At 44.9% G+C, this 15,325-nt stretch overlaps 1 protein-coding gene across 12 annotated transcripts in view; it reads left to right on the plus strand.

The window, feature by feature from the left end:
- LOC309400524 (epsin-1-like) overlaps positions 1-15,325 on the plus strand; it is a 174,452-nt gene that overhangs the window by 145,622 nt on the left and 13,505 nt on the right. For 10 of the 12 annotated variants that reach the window (XM_081969082.1, XM_081969088.1, XM_081969078.1 and 7 more), the window contains 3 exons: positions 6,826-6,897; positions 7,559-7,645; positions 10,686-10,914. In XM_081969082.1, the coding sequence (XP_081825208.1) occupies positions 6,826-6,897; positions 7,559-7,645; positions 10,686-10,914 (388 nt within the window). The remainder of the gene's footprint in view (positions 1-6,825; positions 6,898-7,558; positions 7,646-10,685; positions 10,915-15,325) is intronic. The other 2 variants (XM_081969086.1, XM_081969087.1) reach the window with 1 other exon arrangement.

Raw genomic sequence — 15,325 nt, forward strand, 5'->3', positions numbered from 1 at the left:
TCTGGGGGCGGGTCAGGTCTACAGGAGGTGGCCCAAGCTCCGTCTGGAACTTATCTGGTTCCATCCGGCGCCTGGGGTGGAACCATCTAATGCCTTCCGGTTCCGCCTCCCCGCAGCGGAGGGTAGCACCAGGGAAGTCAAGTCGGAGAAGTGAGTGATCTGACCATGACAGGGGAGTAATAGCTAGATCCCCTATTCCCAGATCACTCATCCACTGGCCAGAGACAAAAACAAGGTCCAGCGTGTGGCCTCCTTCGTGCGTGGGGCCCTGAATTAATTGAGTCAGGTCCATGGCTGTCATGGAAGCCATGAACTCCCGAACCACCTCGGACGCTTCTCCCATCGACGGCAGGTTGAAGTCCCCCATCACTAGAAGTTTGGGGGTCTCAACCGCCACCGATGCGATCAGCTCGAGGAGTTCAGGCAGGGCCGCTGATGTATAGCGAGGAGCCAGGTATACTATCAGCAGGCCCAACTGTCTCCCTGGGCCCCACCTCACGACAAGGGACTCACACCCGGATGTCTGCGGCACAGTGAACTCTCTCGGCTCTAAGTCTTCCCGGATAATCACCGCTACCCCACCACCCCTTCCCTGGGCCCGTGGCTGGTGGAATGCTCGATAACCTGGAGGGCATATTTCCACGAGGGGTAGACCTCCCTCGTGGCCCAACCAGGTCTCTGTTATTCCCGCGAGGTCCGGCTCCCCCTCCAAGATCAAATCATTGATGAGAGGGGCCTTGTTGACAACGGACCTCGCATTGCATAACAACAGCCTCAGGCCCTGGGTCTGTAGATCCTGACCACCTAGCATGCGGGGGTTGGTACAGGCGACCGGGTATGACCAATAACCACGGTCTCCCAACCGACTACGAGTTCTTAATCTGTCCTCGCACCTACCCCTCCCCACGACCGTTGGTATCAAGGAGCCCTGACTTGGAATGCTATCTTCCCTCTCCCCCCCCCCACTCCGCTCCCTCCTCTCTCGACCACACCTATTCGCCTGGCTCTACCATCACTCCTGACCTGATCCACCACCCCCCCGCCCTGGAACCCCTTAAAACTATTAAAAAACTATTAATTAAAAAGCCCCTTAGTTTGCGCTTCCTCCACCTCTCTGGGTTAATAAACCCGTCCTCAAGGTGGGCCCTTGAAAGGGCTGGAGGCCATACCTGCGAGAGGTGGGACTCTCGCAGCAGCAGTAGGTCTGACCTCGAATATAACATGTTCGTATAATTACAACAGGGCCAAAGCTCGTCAACTGGGTGCTGTCGGTGTTGATGTAAGTTAGCAAGCCAAAATACCCCACTAAAGGGGATAGACAGATGGTAATAGTACACATCCTAGGTGGAAAGGATGGAATAGTCCCGGCTAAAGGGGATAGACAGATGGTAATAGTCCACATCCTAGGTGGAAATGATGGAATGGTGAGCTAGCCAGCTGGTGTATAGATGAGACTGGGAGGTAGTTCGTAGTGGGCGGTAAGGGGCAGGTAGCCCAAAGTAAATGAGTGGGGGGGGCGGGTTGTAATAAGCACGGCAGGGGTACAGAGTCAAACCTTCAGCGTAGGCCTCCAGTGCTCCAACGCCTCCGTCCCCATGGCCTGCCTTCGTTGCAAGTAGTCCTCCACCTATTCGGCAACCCACAGCCGTTGTTCCGGGCCCGCAGGGCCGCTTCGGCCTCCCTGCGGTCTTCCTGCCAATCTTCCAATGCCCTCCGGCACCTCGGGCCTCACTCTCCTTCCCGCGGCCCTCCCGCTCGTCTGGGCTCACAGCGACCGGAAATTTGGCGCTCGGCGTCTCCTGGGTCGCTGCTTGGGCCGCTCGGGTCTCTTGGGTCGCCACCATCACCGCTATCATTCTTCCGCTCAGGCCACCGCCATCCTCCGTCCTCCTCCGCTCAGGGCCTTCGCCGCTCCGTTCCGCTCCACTCGAAAACACCAGCTCGAAAACGCCAGTCACCGGCACCAGCCAGCGTGCTCTCCTCCTTCTGCCCAGCTGTCAGGCCGTCCTAGCGGGCCAGCCTGGATCCAGGGCGAAAGCCGGCATGGTCACCAACAAATTCCCGACCCTCGAGCTGGAAACGAGGGTCGGCAGCATCCCTGCCCGTCAGAGAGCCCCCGCAATCAAGCGGAGCTCAGAGGCAGACCTCCATTTCCCTCCGGAAGCTCCTCCCAAGCAATTCATGCCCTTTTTGGGGGGGGGGGGGAGACCCATTTTTGTGAAAAATGGGTCGTTTTTGGGAGGTCTGCAGAGTGCAAAAACCTTTTTTAATTTGCCTCTTCAAAATCTTGGTGCATCTTATACTCCGAAAAATACGGTTCCTGCATGCCCATCTTTTCCATCAATTCGTTTTTCTGTTTATTTGTAATGTTCGTTGTCAGTATCTTGGTCTCTTCATTGTTTATTTTAAGTCCTGCCACCGCGCTAAACTCTTCTATTTTTTTTACTAATTTGGGTCCTGTTTCTAGTGGTTCCTCCAGAATAAATACCAAATCAGCAAATGCTTATACTTTGTATAGTTCTTTTTTTATCTTCAGACCTTTTATTTCCTGGACTTCTCTGGCCTGTCTAAGTAGGACTTCTAGAGTTAATATGAATAGTAGAGGTGATAGGGGACATCCTTATCTTACTCCCTTATTTATGTTAAATTTTCCTGTTGTTTCTCCATTTATTATCACATTCACCGTTTGATTGGAATATATTGTTTGGACCATCTTTACAAAGTTCTCTCCAAAATTCATATTTTTAGTTGTAATATCATGAACTGCCAATTCATGTTGTCGAAGGCTTTTTGTGTGTCCAAGAAAATCAATGCTAGTTGCCTTTCAGGGTGGGCTTCATAGTATTCCAATACATTCATAATAATTCTCATGTTGTTTTTTAGGTAGAAAATCATTCTGGTCAGGTTGTATGAATTCATTTAAGAATATTTTTAGTCTTTCTGAGATTATGGAAGCAAATATTTTGTAGTCCACATTTAGTAGTGATATTGGTATATAATTTTTTATCTGTTGGTGATCTGTGTCTTCTTTTGGTATTAGTGTAATGTATGCTTCTGTCCAGGATTTGGGTAATTTGGCCCTAAATAGCGCATCGTTATAGACCTACAACAGTGAGGATCCTAATGATTCTTGTATGTTTTTGTACAGTTCTGCAAGGAGGCCGTCTGGACCAGGAGTTTTATTGTTTTTTTGTTTCTTAATTGCCTCTGTTATTTCCATTGTCATTATTCTTTCGTTTAACATTTTTCTCATTGTGTCAATTATTTTGGTTAGACCAGCTTTTTCCAAGTATTGTTTAGTAATGTCTTCTGATATATTTTCTTGGCTATGCAATTTCCTGAAAAATTCCTGGGTTATTTCCTTTTTATCCTCGTTCTGATGATAAAGATTTCCCTTCTCATCCTGCAATTGGTGTATTTTTTTCTTCTCTTTTCCTTTTTTTAGCTTATATGGTAACCATCTACCTGGCTTATTTGCACATTCAAAAAAAATTGTTTCACCATTTTGACTTTTTGTGCCATTTCATCGTGTACTATTAAATTCCATCTATGTTTTATTAAGTCCCTTTTCTCTTTTATTTTTTTTTTTTTTGCAGATCTTTCTGTAGGTCTAACTCTAGTCTTTTGAGCTCGTCTTGTAGTATATTTTGCTATTGTTTCTTTTTCTTCTTTCTTCTTGCTATATATATTATTGCTAGTCCTCAGATATATGCTTTTGCCATATCCCACACGTTTTGAAGTGATGTTTCTTCTTTTCTATTTTCTTTGAAGAAGAATTTAATTTCTTTTTCCACCATTCGTATGAACTACTTGTCTTTTATAATATTTTGGTTCATTGTCCATATCTGTTTCTTCTTTTGTCCCCTCCATATAACTTTTATGGGGTTGTGATCTGCCCATGTGTTTGTTGTTATGTCTACTTCTTGGATGCCTGCTCTCATTCCAGATGTCATCCATACCATGTCTATTCTTGACCATGATTGATGTGTATTTGAATAAAATGTGTGTTGATTTGTTTTTAAGTTTAGCTCTCTCCATGCAGATCTGCCCTTATTTCTACAGTCTGTATTCTCTGCTCATTCTTTGTTATCATTTGTTGGATACTCCCTGTTAGGGATGTAACCCTAGGCTTGGCTTGGCAATGTATATAAGCTATGATTACTTTACTGTTACTTTATATGCTTAACAGATGTAATTGGCTTGTTACCTCATGCAGCTATAAGAGGGAGCCAGAATGACTGTTAGTTCTCTCTGTCTGTTTTCTTAGAAGCTGATTAGTTGTATTTTGAGGTATTGTGGTTTGCAACTGTTAGCTATATTTTGTGTGTGAGACTATTTGATAACTGAATTACTGAACCGTGTATGACTTGGACTGTTAACCGGACTCTGAATACTTCTATATTTCTACATAGTAAACTACTATATTGTTATACTATTCAGTGTCTCTGTATGCTGGTTTGTGCATGTTATTCCATATCACTCTCATTACGCTTCTCTGCATACTCGCTCTTCTAACGGGGAGCTTAATTACTTAACACTCCCTATTTTATCATCCATCTTTTGAATGTCCCCTTTCATCTCCCCCATTTCAGTTTTAATCTCCTCGTGGTTTCTAGATATGGTTTCCTGGGTCTTTGTCATGGTTTCTTGTATCTCAAGCAGCATCGCCTGCCTGTTCTGCGTAGAGCTTGACTTCTCCAAGCCTAACATTGGGGAGAGCCTTCTCTGTGGGAGCGCCTTCCCTCTGGAATGAGCTGCCCCCGGAGCTTCGCATAATCCCTGACCTCCGGTCCTTCCGATGCGCCCTAAAAAGTTGGCTTTTCCAGCAAGCCGGCCTGGCCTGTTAATTTTAACTCATTTTTAAATGTATTGTCCTATAAATTCGCTTTGGTGGTTTTTTTTTGGATATGTATTTAATTTCTTTTTAACTTTTGGGATGTGTGTTTTTTAATGTTGTACGCCGCCCTGAGTCCTTTGGGAGAAGGGCGGCATATAAATCCAATAAAAACAAAACAAAACAAACAAACAAACATGTTTTCTATTGATCGCTGATTAGAGGGAGATGATGTTGCAGATGTGGGTGTTGATGAGGTGTTCTTTCCTATTTTTGAGATATTTGATATACTTGTCATCTTTAATCATCGAAAAGTATTTCTCCAAAATGACATGCAATAGTTTTAATTTTTTTTCTTTTTCCCCTTTCCTCTAGGGTTTTTCCCCACTCCCCCTAGTATATCTCCTTCAACACCTTGTTATTATAACAATGACAATCAACCCACTGCTCAGTAACTCATATAGAATATATAGAATCTATCAAATATATATGTATAGCTTAGGCTAAACAATTACTACTTAATAGTTAATAATCAATAAAAGTAAGTGTTTTATCAATTATTTAGATTATTCAAAAGCCTTCAATGTGTGTGTTTCCTCAATCTTCTTTTTACTTTGACGATTAGATTTATAATCCACACTGAGTTTGTCCCACTGTTGTTATAGTTCTTTTGGCAATCTTAAAGTTTTTAATCCATACAGGCCCCAAACCTCAACAAATCCTTAAAGGTTTCCCAAACAATAGCTAGATAGTTGTAGAATTTTCAAGTTCATCCAGAAGTATCTCTTCTTTTTCAATCTTTCATTTCCAAACTTAATTAATGTCCTCTAAATGTCACAGAAATCCTTCTTTAATTCTTATAGATGTTGCATCAGTCACTTTACTCTCAGACACACTCTTCTCGTCCTTAGATGGCACTCTTTCTTTAATAAAGAAGAAGCTCTTCCCAAAGTCTTAATCCCAGTCACAAAGAAAAAGGGATAAGAGTAAGCGTATTTTCTTAAAGGTTCTTACCAACTATTTGGTCTGGACTTCCTCCAGCTTAGTCTCCGTTTTCTATAAATGTCTTGTATCTCTTCTCCAGATCTGTCAAAGGCTCCAGCCACCTGGTCGCTGCTGTTCTCCTGGAGCGGAAATCCTGCTCCAATCTTTTTGAGTCTCACTTTCACCACTTCTATCTTATGTCAAGGTAGATCTTTTGCAAAGCTTTAGAAATAAAAGGTTCTCACCCAGCATAAACGTGTTGCTTCTTGATTTTGTCTTCCTGATTCTTGCCTGGTTGTCACGACTTTGGATCTGCCATGCTGGCTGACTTCTCTCCCGCCGGCATCAAGGAGTTTCCCTTCATCCTAACAGGAGATTGCCTTTCTCCACGCTGTCTTCAGGGCTTCCCCTCTGCCTTTGCTAACCTCTCCGGGCTCAGCAATGCCCATTAGGGGTCTCCAGGCAGAAGAAATCGGATAGGGATAGCAGAGCTCCCGTTTCCCCACTCCGCTCTGTCATGACATCACCACCGGAAGCCCCCTCCATGCCACATTTCCTCCAACTCCACCCTTTTGTTTGTAAACAGAAAGCAAATAAATTCTCACAGAGATATTAAGATCTGTGCTGTTGTGCTAGATTTTATTTTTATTCTATTTGTATTAAGGAAAGATGTCTAGGTAACATCATCAGGGCTAGAAGGGGTTTTGCACTGATAATATTATCTAATTAGGTAATGTAACATCTGCAAGAAAACAGCCAAGCTCGGAGAGAACCAAGCACCCCACAGTTCAACCCTGAGGTACAAATATTATTTCAGAAACTGAATATATTGGGCAGTTCAAAATCTTGGAGGTGATGGGCTAGTTGATTGGATTGGGCTTTTGCAACCCAGTGTGGAAATAGCTTTGAGAATTGGAGATACCCTCCGGCTGTCTGTCTTCTCCTTCTTCCTCTCCATGTGTCAAACTCCATTCCATGCCTCTTATGTTGTATTTCTTCCCTCCCAGCCCCCTGCAGTGGCCGACGAAGACCTACAGCTCCAGCTAGCCCTTAGCTTGAGCAAAGAGGAGAATGACAAGGTTAGACTGCTATCATGCCACCCCACTCAGTTCTTGCTGAAATAATGAACTAAACTACTTTCTCTGAGCTAATCTTGACCTCTCACATTTTTCTAACTAACGTGGCATTCTCTGTCTATCCAAGATTTTACTGGATTCATCCAGTAGATGAAAGATAAAATACTAGAAATACTTTTATGAAGTATTGGGAAAAGCAGCCAAAATTCAGGATTCCCGTTATTTGGCAGGAACTAGTTTGTTGGAAGGTTAGAACAGCATTCTCTCTCTCTCTCTCTCTCTCTCTCTCTCTCTCTCTCTCTCTCTCTCTCTCTCCCTCTCTCTCTCTCCCTCTCTCCCTCTCTCTCTCCCTCTCTCTCTCCCTCTCTCTCTCTCTCTCTCTCTCTCTCCCTCTCTCTCTCCCTCTCTCTCTCCCTCTCTCTCTCCCTCCCTCTCTCTCTCTCTCTCTCTCTCTCTCTCTCTCCCTCTCCCTCTCCCTCTCCCTCTCCCTCTTGCAAAACACAAACAACAGTAGCAGATGCTTCAAACTTGATCTGATCCCTGGCCAAGCTGCTGCTCCATCTGTATTCTGGCTCTTGCTCTCTCCTTGCCAAAGGTGAGTAACCACCTGTCACTTTCTACTGCCTCCATTAATGCCTCTGTCTTTTTCACAACCCTCTTACAGGAAGAGAGGATCCGACGCGGGGATGACCTTCGCCTCCAGATGGCCATTGAAGAAAGCAAGAAGGAGACTGTCCCTGCTAAGGAGGAGGTGAGGTGGAAGAGACAGGCTGAGAGCTGCCTACCATGATAGTTAAACAGGATCTCCCATGGAAAGGGGTGATGTGGGTGGGAGGAGGGCAATGTGGAACAGCAAATGATTCCTTTTGTGCCCCAGGGGGTCAAAACCGAGAGGCATCTGGCTGGCAGCTTTTGAATGCTCAAGTAGAAGACCTGTCAGTCACAAATAACTAGGAACATGAGTTTTCGTTCAGACTACTTCAAGTTTATTACTAGTAGTCCTCAACTAACAACAGTTCATTTAGTGACTGTTCGGAGTTACAACAGCATTGAAAAAAAGTGACCTGTGAACCATTTTTCACACTTAACAACTGCTGCAGCATCCCCATGGCCACATGATCAAGATTCAAATGACTCATATTTGCAGTGTTCTGTGGTCATGTGATTCCCCAAACCCCTCTTTTATTTATACGGCTGTGAATTATGGTCATTCACAGCCCGCAAGGCTTCACAAACAGTTTGTGAAAATTCCGACAGATGTCTGTTCGACTTGCCACAGTCTTTCAGGGGAATGTTGATAAACACCCACCTTGTCTCCATTGGATTGCGTCCAGAGACCTAATTGCCAAATGCAGAGCAAAGCCAAACTTAGCACAGAGTCAAACAGAACTTTTCAAACAGAACCAGATGAACTAATTGCTTCCTGCAAAAGCTCACTTCCTGTTCACTCCTCTTTTATGTCTTATGGGAGGGGCCAATCATCTCCAAGCTTTACTCCTGAGTTGACCCTGTTTTCTTAACTGTTCTTGCCTTCTGGCAGCTCCGTGCATGCGCACACAGGGAACAGGCTCCTGCTGTTCTTCTGCCTTGCTGATGTGAGGCTCTGGAGGCAGCAAATAACTACCAGATGGCCTTGGCCCCCTCTCTGCCTCCAACACAGAGCCCTCGTCCGAGCCTTCCACAGACTCCAGGACTGGCCCATGCTCCTCCCCAACCTCCTCACTGTCCGACTCTGCTGTCAGCTCCGCAGGCCGCTGGCGGACCACAACACCTTTTGCTACTTTCTGACAAGCAAAGCCAGTTTGGAAGCTGGATTCACTTAACAGCCGTGTGTTACCAACTTAACAACTGCAGTGATTCACTTAACAACCATGGCAAGAAAGGTCATAAAATGGCACAAAACTCACTTGACAAATGTCTTACTTAGCAACAGAAATTTTGAGCTCAGTTGTGGTCATAAGTCGAGGACTACTTGTACATGCTACCTGTACACAAGAATCTGTTCTACTAATGATCAAGGCAAATTGGCGCCAGATAAGAGTCAATGGAATTCAAAGGAGTCTGGACTTAGATCAGTGGAACAACAACTCCAGATTGATGATGCTCTTGACCCCGCCCTCGGTCTCAGTCTGGTCATCTCCTACAAGACCCATGATTTACTCTAGCAAAAACACCTCTTAGCCATCTTGTGAAATAGTTATTATTTTATGGACACGATTCGTATCCCATCTTTCTGATCCAAGTCAACTAATACCATTTTGTATCTTCTTCCAAAGAACTTTATATGTGGAAGCTGTGGCTTTACCTTTGCACAAATATTATGTTGAAAATTACACCAAAAATGAATATAAATCAGAATCTCTCCCTAGATTTCTGTGTGGTTTGCAGGCGATCATCATGGGTGCTCTGTCTCCCCTTTGTGTAATAATATCAGAGTTGAAAGGACTTTGACAACTTAAATGACACTTCCAAAATAAAAGAAAAAGAAAACCAGAAGTAGACCTTAGTGTAATGAAGCCTTTGAATTCAGTTATTGAGAGCAAAGTGCCTAGCTGTGGCAGTTGGCCATATTTTTCGGAGTATAAGATGCTCCGAAGTATAAGACGCACCTAGCTTTTGGGGAGGAGAGCAAGAAAAAAAAATCTGCCTCCCAGCAATTTGCCTCCTTGCAGCAAACAGCCCATTTCAGTTTCAGCACAGCCTGATTAGCACAAGCAGCTCATTGTCGGTTGGATCGGCCTCCTGACGATCAGCTGTTTCAGGTTGCAGGGATTGCCATAGCCTATTGCTGCCTCTGTGTGCCCCATTTTTGGCCTCTGCATCCTGTTTTTAGCCTTTGCACGCCCCGTTTTCAGCCTCCGCGCACCCCGTTTTCCGCCCATTCTGGATGGTGGGGATTGGAATGGGTGGAAAATGGGGCGCGCAGAGGCTGAAAACGGGGTGTGCAGAGGCCAAAAATGGGATGTGGAGGTTGAAAATGGTGCATGCGGCGGCGGCAATAGGCATTGGCAATCCCTGCAGCCTGAAACATCTGATGGTCGTGAGGCCGATCCAACTGACAATCAGCTGCTTGTACTAATCAGACTGTGCTGAAGTTGAAACTAAAACAGGCTGTTTGCTGTTTGCTGCAAGGAGGCAAATTGCTGGGAGGCAGAGGCCAAAGGGTGGGGGCCGGCGGGTGGGTGGTTCTACATTTGGTGTATAAGACGCACCCAAATTTTCACCCTCTTTGGGGGGGGGGGGAAGAGTGTCTTATTTTCTGAAAAATACGGTAAATAAACTGATTCTGCCCATTTCTAAGTTAGAACAAAGATTTTATTTATTTATTTGGCATATAGCATCTACAAAGGTCGTGCAATCATTGGCATACAACACTAATAAAATACTGTATCTATACAAACACAAATATAAGTTAGTTTGTTTATGAAATTTATTTGCCGCTTATCTTGTATCCAACGACTCTGGGCAGCTCGCAGCATAAAAACATTAGAGCATTAAAAACATTAAAATCAACAATCAGAGAAACACAGCAGATAAAATCATTAGCAGTTTAAATAGAGCATCAGCAAATATATATAGGACCTATATATACAGTAGGTCTACATTTAGGGTTGAGTGTGAATCTGTGCCTTGGCTCATTAGTCCTAGTCCACATTTCTAACACTACATTCCATCAGTATGCTCTAGACCAGGGAAAGGAAGAAACCATTGGATGTTAAATGGAACAGTGAAGGTACGCTATAATTTTTCTCTTTCCCACTGCAATCTTTTTTGCCTTCTCCATCACCCAGTCATCCTTGATGGACCTTGCTGATGTCTTTACTGCTCCACCACCTGCTGACCCTTGGGGTGGCACTGCCACAGTTGTACCTGCAGCTCATACGGACCCGTGGGGACCCCCTGCTGCTGGAGCAGCCCCTGCAGGAGATCCATGGGGAACTTCCACAGCACCTCCTGCACCTCCCTCAGACCCCTGGGGAGCCCCCCCAGCTGCCAGCACTGGCCCCTGGAAGGCCGAAGGTAAGATCCAAATCTAGGCAGGATCAGATGTTTGAAACATTGTTCATCACCATTACTTTTTAATGATGTACTTGTGTGGGGTTCCTCTTCTGAAAAGATCTTTTAAGAGGAGGGGGTGGGCAATATGGGGTCCCACTGCATTTCATAAGGCCTATGGTGGAGGCTGTTCATGACAGCTGTCTCTGCTGCGAGCTGTTCAGTGGAGTGTAGAGAAAAGAGTGTGGGGTAGGGGTAGGTAACTATGGCAACTTTACGACCTGTGGGCTTCAACTCCCTGAATTCCTGACTGGCTGAGGAATTCTGGGAGTTGAAATCCACAAGTTGTAAAGTTGCCACAGTTGCCAACCTCTGGTATAGAGTGGTATAGGTGTAGAGCTGTGATAAAAAGAAAATGGGGGTATTAGAAACTATTCTTTTTTTGGTGCTGTCCGCCACCTCCTGCTTCTTTATCCCTTCCCAGCGTGCAACTTCCCACAGATTACCTTCATGTGAATTGACTCTTTGCAGATTGAGAAAGGCTGCCTGTCCCTTTTCAGTCATGAAGGGTGTGAGGAAAAAACGTTTCAACCAGGTCAGGTCAGCACCAGGCTAGGTGAGCCCTTCTTTTATGCTGCCTTCAGTCCTAGGATGAAGGACATTGTCATCCTGGCTCTACAACCATGGTGTCTCTCATTTTTAATGAAGAGGTTCGCTGAGGTTTGTCCTAAAAGCCAATTTCCACACACAGCCTCTTTATCCATTGGAAGAGAGAGGCCTTCGATGTGCAGAGCAGACCCTATTTAACTGAAGGTCCAGTGCTATTCTTAGCTTTCCTGCAGAAAAGCTCTCGGCAGATAATTAATGTTTTTCCTTTTTTTGTACCCAAAATACCCTTTTTAAGGTGAGTAACCACAGCTATAGGCCATGTGGTCTCACCCTAGATTTGGGGAAAGGCATTACAGGTAGTCCTCAACTTACAGCCGGTTGCTTAATGACCCAGAGCTACTTACAACCTGTTTTTTAAGTTATGACGGAGGCATGCCCTCTATACCACCTACCACCATAGTCACGTGATCACATTTTGGGCACTTGGCAACTAGCTCATCCTTATGGCCGTTTGCAGGATCCCAGGGTGACTTGACTGCATTTTACAACATATTGTTGCTTATTTCCAGCGTTTAGGTCCGGTTTGTGCCCCCCCCCCAAAAAAAAGCCCATTGAAGAAAATAGATTCTCTTGATGACTGCCATGTTTGCTTAATGTCCACCACAGAAAATGTCAAAAAATCAGGTCCAGTCACATACCTCAATTTACAACCAGAACAACTTACAACCATAATTCCAGGTTCAATTACAGTTGGGAGAACTATCTGTATTAAATTGGTAGTTGTAGTTTTTCCTAATAATTCCACAAATGAAATTTCTCTTTTTTTAGAGCAGGCTCATGCTAGGTTAATGGTTTGGGGTTTTTTTTAATCAAGCTGTCCCCTGTGACTCCCAAAATCCATTTCCTGGTCAGTCACTGCCAGTTGAGGCCTCTTTAACATATTATATACTATATCTTCTTCTGTCTGTCTGTCTGTCTGTCTGTCTGTCTGTCTGTCTGTCTGTCTGTCTGTCTTTCTTTCTTTCTTTCTCTTATCTTATTATATACTATACTATACTATACTATACTATACTATACTATACTATACTATACTATACTATACTATACTAATATAATCTTTATATTATATATTATTATATATATACCGTATTTTTCAGAGTATAAGATGCACCTTTTTCCCTCAGAAAAGAGTCTGAAAATCTGGTTGCATCTTATACACTGAGTGCAGCATTTTTTTGCCTCCCAAAACCCCACCCCCTTCACCAAAATGGCCATGTATAGCATTTAGGAGGCTTTCAGAGTGCTCCTGGGAGCTGGGAGGGCAGAAATGAACAGAAAACAGGCCGTTGTTTGCTCAATTTCCCCATCCCCCAACCCCCAGGAGCACTCTATAAGCCTCCTAAAGGCTATGCATGGCCTTTTTTGACAAAAACGGGCCCATTTTTGCAAAAAACAGGCCGTTTTTTGCTCGGTTTTGGGCCTCTTCAAAATCTTGAAGCGTCTTATACTCTGGTGCATCGTATACTCTGAAAAATATGGTAATTACATTATTATTATTATACTTTATTCATTAAACATGAAACATTAAATATGAAACTCAGTCAACTGAACATTCAAAAATGTATCACAAATACCATTGACTGGTGCTAATGGTTGATACGGGTTGCAGACAGCGTTCTAGGTATCAACCAAGTACCTTCTTAAAATATATGATGTTCCAAGTAGCGTGTGAGATTTCCTAAAAATGCCCTAATTGATTCATGAGCATCGAGTCAAGGTTCAATGCAAAAATTAGTCATTTATTAGGAACACCATTAGGCAAGATCTGTTCGCAGTCAAGTCTATGCTTTGTTTGACTTATTGCTGACCTTTACCCCTGTTCCTTCCCTCCACTCAGTCTGTGTTATAGATCACATTCCCCTATAAGATGCACCCCTCCCAGGCCGGCTGCAGTAATCTGAGATCCGACTCCAGTCAACAGTATGTGTGGAATGCACTCCCCCTCCTTGTCTCCCATGGCAATGCTGGGAGTTGACATATGACTCCCCTCACTTTCCAAAAGCAACCTGTGCGAAGCAAAAACAATTTGAGTTAAAGTATATGGTTTAAGGCTACGTCCTCCACCCAGGCTTGTTTGGATTTTTTTCATGGAATCTTTCTATAAGGCGATCAGCCTGGATATTTCTACTCTTTACCCAAGATGTCTCTGACAAGGGGTAGCCCTTCCACTTGATTAAGTACTGGAGTTATCTCCTGTGCCACCTCAAATCAAAGATTCATTGCACCTCATAATGGGTTTGGTCCCCTATGACCACAGGGCCCGGAGGCTCCCGGGGTAGTGGTCTCAGAGTGGATCTGACCACAGGTTTTAAGAGGCTACTATGGAATACCAGGTGTATCTTCCCTAGCAGTCGGGGCAGTTTCAATTGCACTGTGACTGGGTTGATGATCTTTACTATGGGGAATGGTCCCACAAACTTTGGTCCCAGTTTCTTGCTAGGGAGTCTTAGCCTCAAATATTTTGTGGAGAGGTAAACCTTCTCTCCCACCCAGATTGGCCGTTGCGGAGCTCGGTGTTTATCTGCCTGTTTCTTATAGGTTTGTACCAGTTTAGCCAGTGCTTTTTTGACATTCTCCCAGGTTGCTTTTAGCATTGACATCCAATCAGTCAAGCTGACTGAGGAGGGGGATCCCTTGAATACTCAGGCATTGGGACGAAGTCCATGCCGCTCACTACTTTGAACGGCGTTAGTCCTGTGCTACTGTGAACAGCATTATTGTACGCGACTTCAGCAAAAGATAGAAGGTCTGCCCAATTGGACTGCTGATAGTTCACGTAGCACCTCGGATACTGCTCTACCATGGCGTTCAGTCTCTCTGTCCCCCCATTCGTGCTTGGGTGAAAAGCCGAGCTAAGGCCCTGGGATGACCCAATGGACCGCAGGAACTCCCTCCAGAACTTAGCCGTGAACTGGACCCCTCTGAGATAATTCTTCGAGGTACTCCATGCAGGCGGTAGAAGTGCTTCATGAACAGTTTGGCCAGCTTGTGAGCTGACGGTAGTCCGCTGCATGGTATGAAATGTGCCTATTTGTAGAACAGGGCTATTACAATCCAAGTCACTTTGTTTCCCCCACTTTTCGGCAACTCTACTATAAAGTCCATTGCGATCTCCCACGGCCTCATTGGCTCTGCTACCGGTTGCAGCAGTCCGAGGGGGTTTTCCAGTCGGCTCTTCATTGTGGCGCAGCTGGTGCAACTTTTCACGTAACTGTCCACATCTTTCTTTATGCCGGGCCACCAGAACTGCCTCCGGGCTAAGTGTAAAGTCTTTAGGAACCCAAAGTGGCCTGCCGGTTTGGTGTTGTGGCTCCTCTGGAAAATTAGGGTGCGTAGGGTTTCCGGAACATAGAGTTTCGTCCCCTTCCATGCTAGGTCATCTCTTTTTGTCAAGATGTGTTGGTTGTCTAGGAACCAGGGGTCTGCTAACAGTCCGGTTTTGAGTCTCATGGTTAGGTAGCTTGCTGGTTGGTCTTTCCGGTGACAGCGTTGTCGTCTGGTGGTCACTTGGGCAGCTATTTGAGTAGGGGGAATGATGGTGTCCACCACCTGCTCCCATTCACATTTGTACTGGGGCATGCAGGAGAGGGTGTCAGCTAAAAACTTCCTCCCCCCTGGAATGTGCTTTAAAACAAAGTCGAAATGGTTGAAGTATTGAGCCAATCGGACTTTTTTGGGTGATAGTTTCCGTGGGGTCCTGAGTGCCTCCAGATTTTTGTGGTCAATCCAGACTTCAAACAGTTTCTGGCCCCCTTCCAGCATGTGT

This window comes from Natrix helvetica (assembly GCF_964273705.1).
Source record: "Natrix helvetica genome assembly, chromosome: W".
NCBI classification, from domain to species: Eukaryota; Metazoa; Chordata; class Lepidosauria; order Squamata; family Natricidae; genus Natrix; species Natrix helvetica.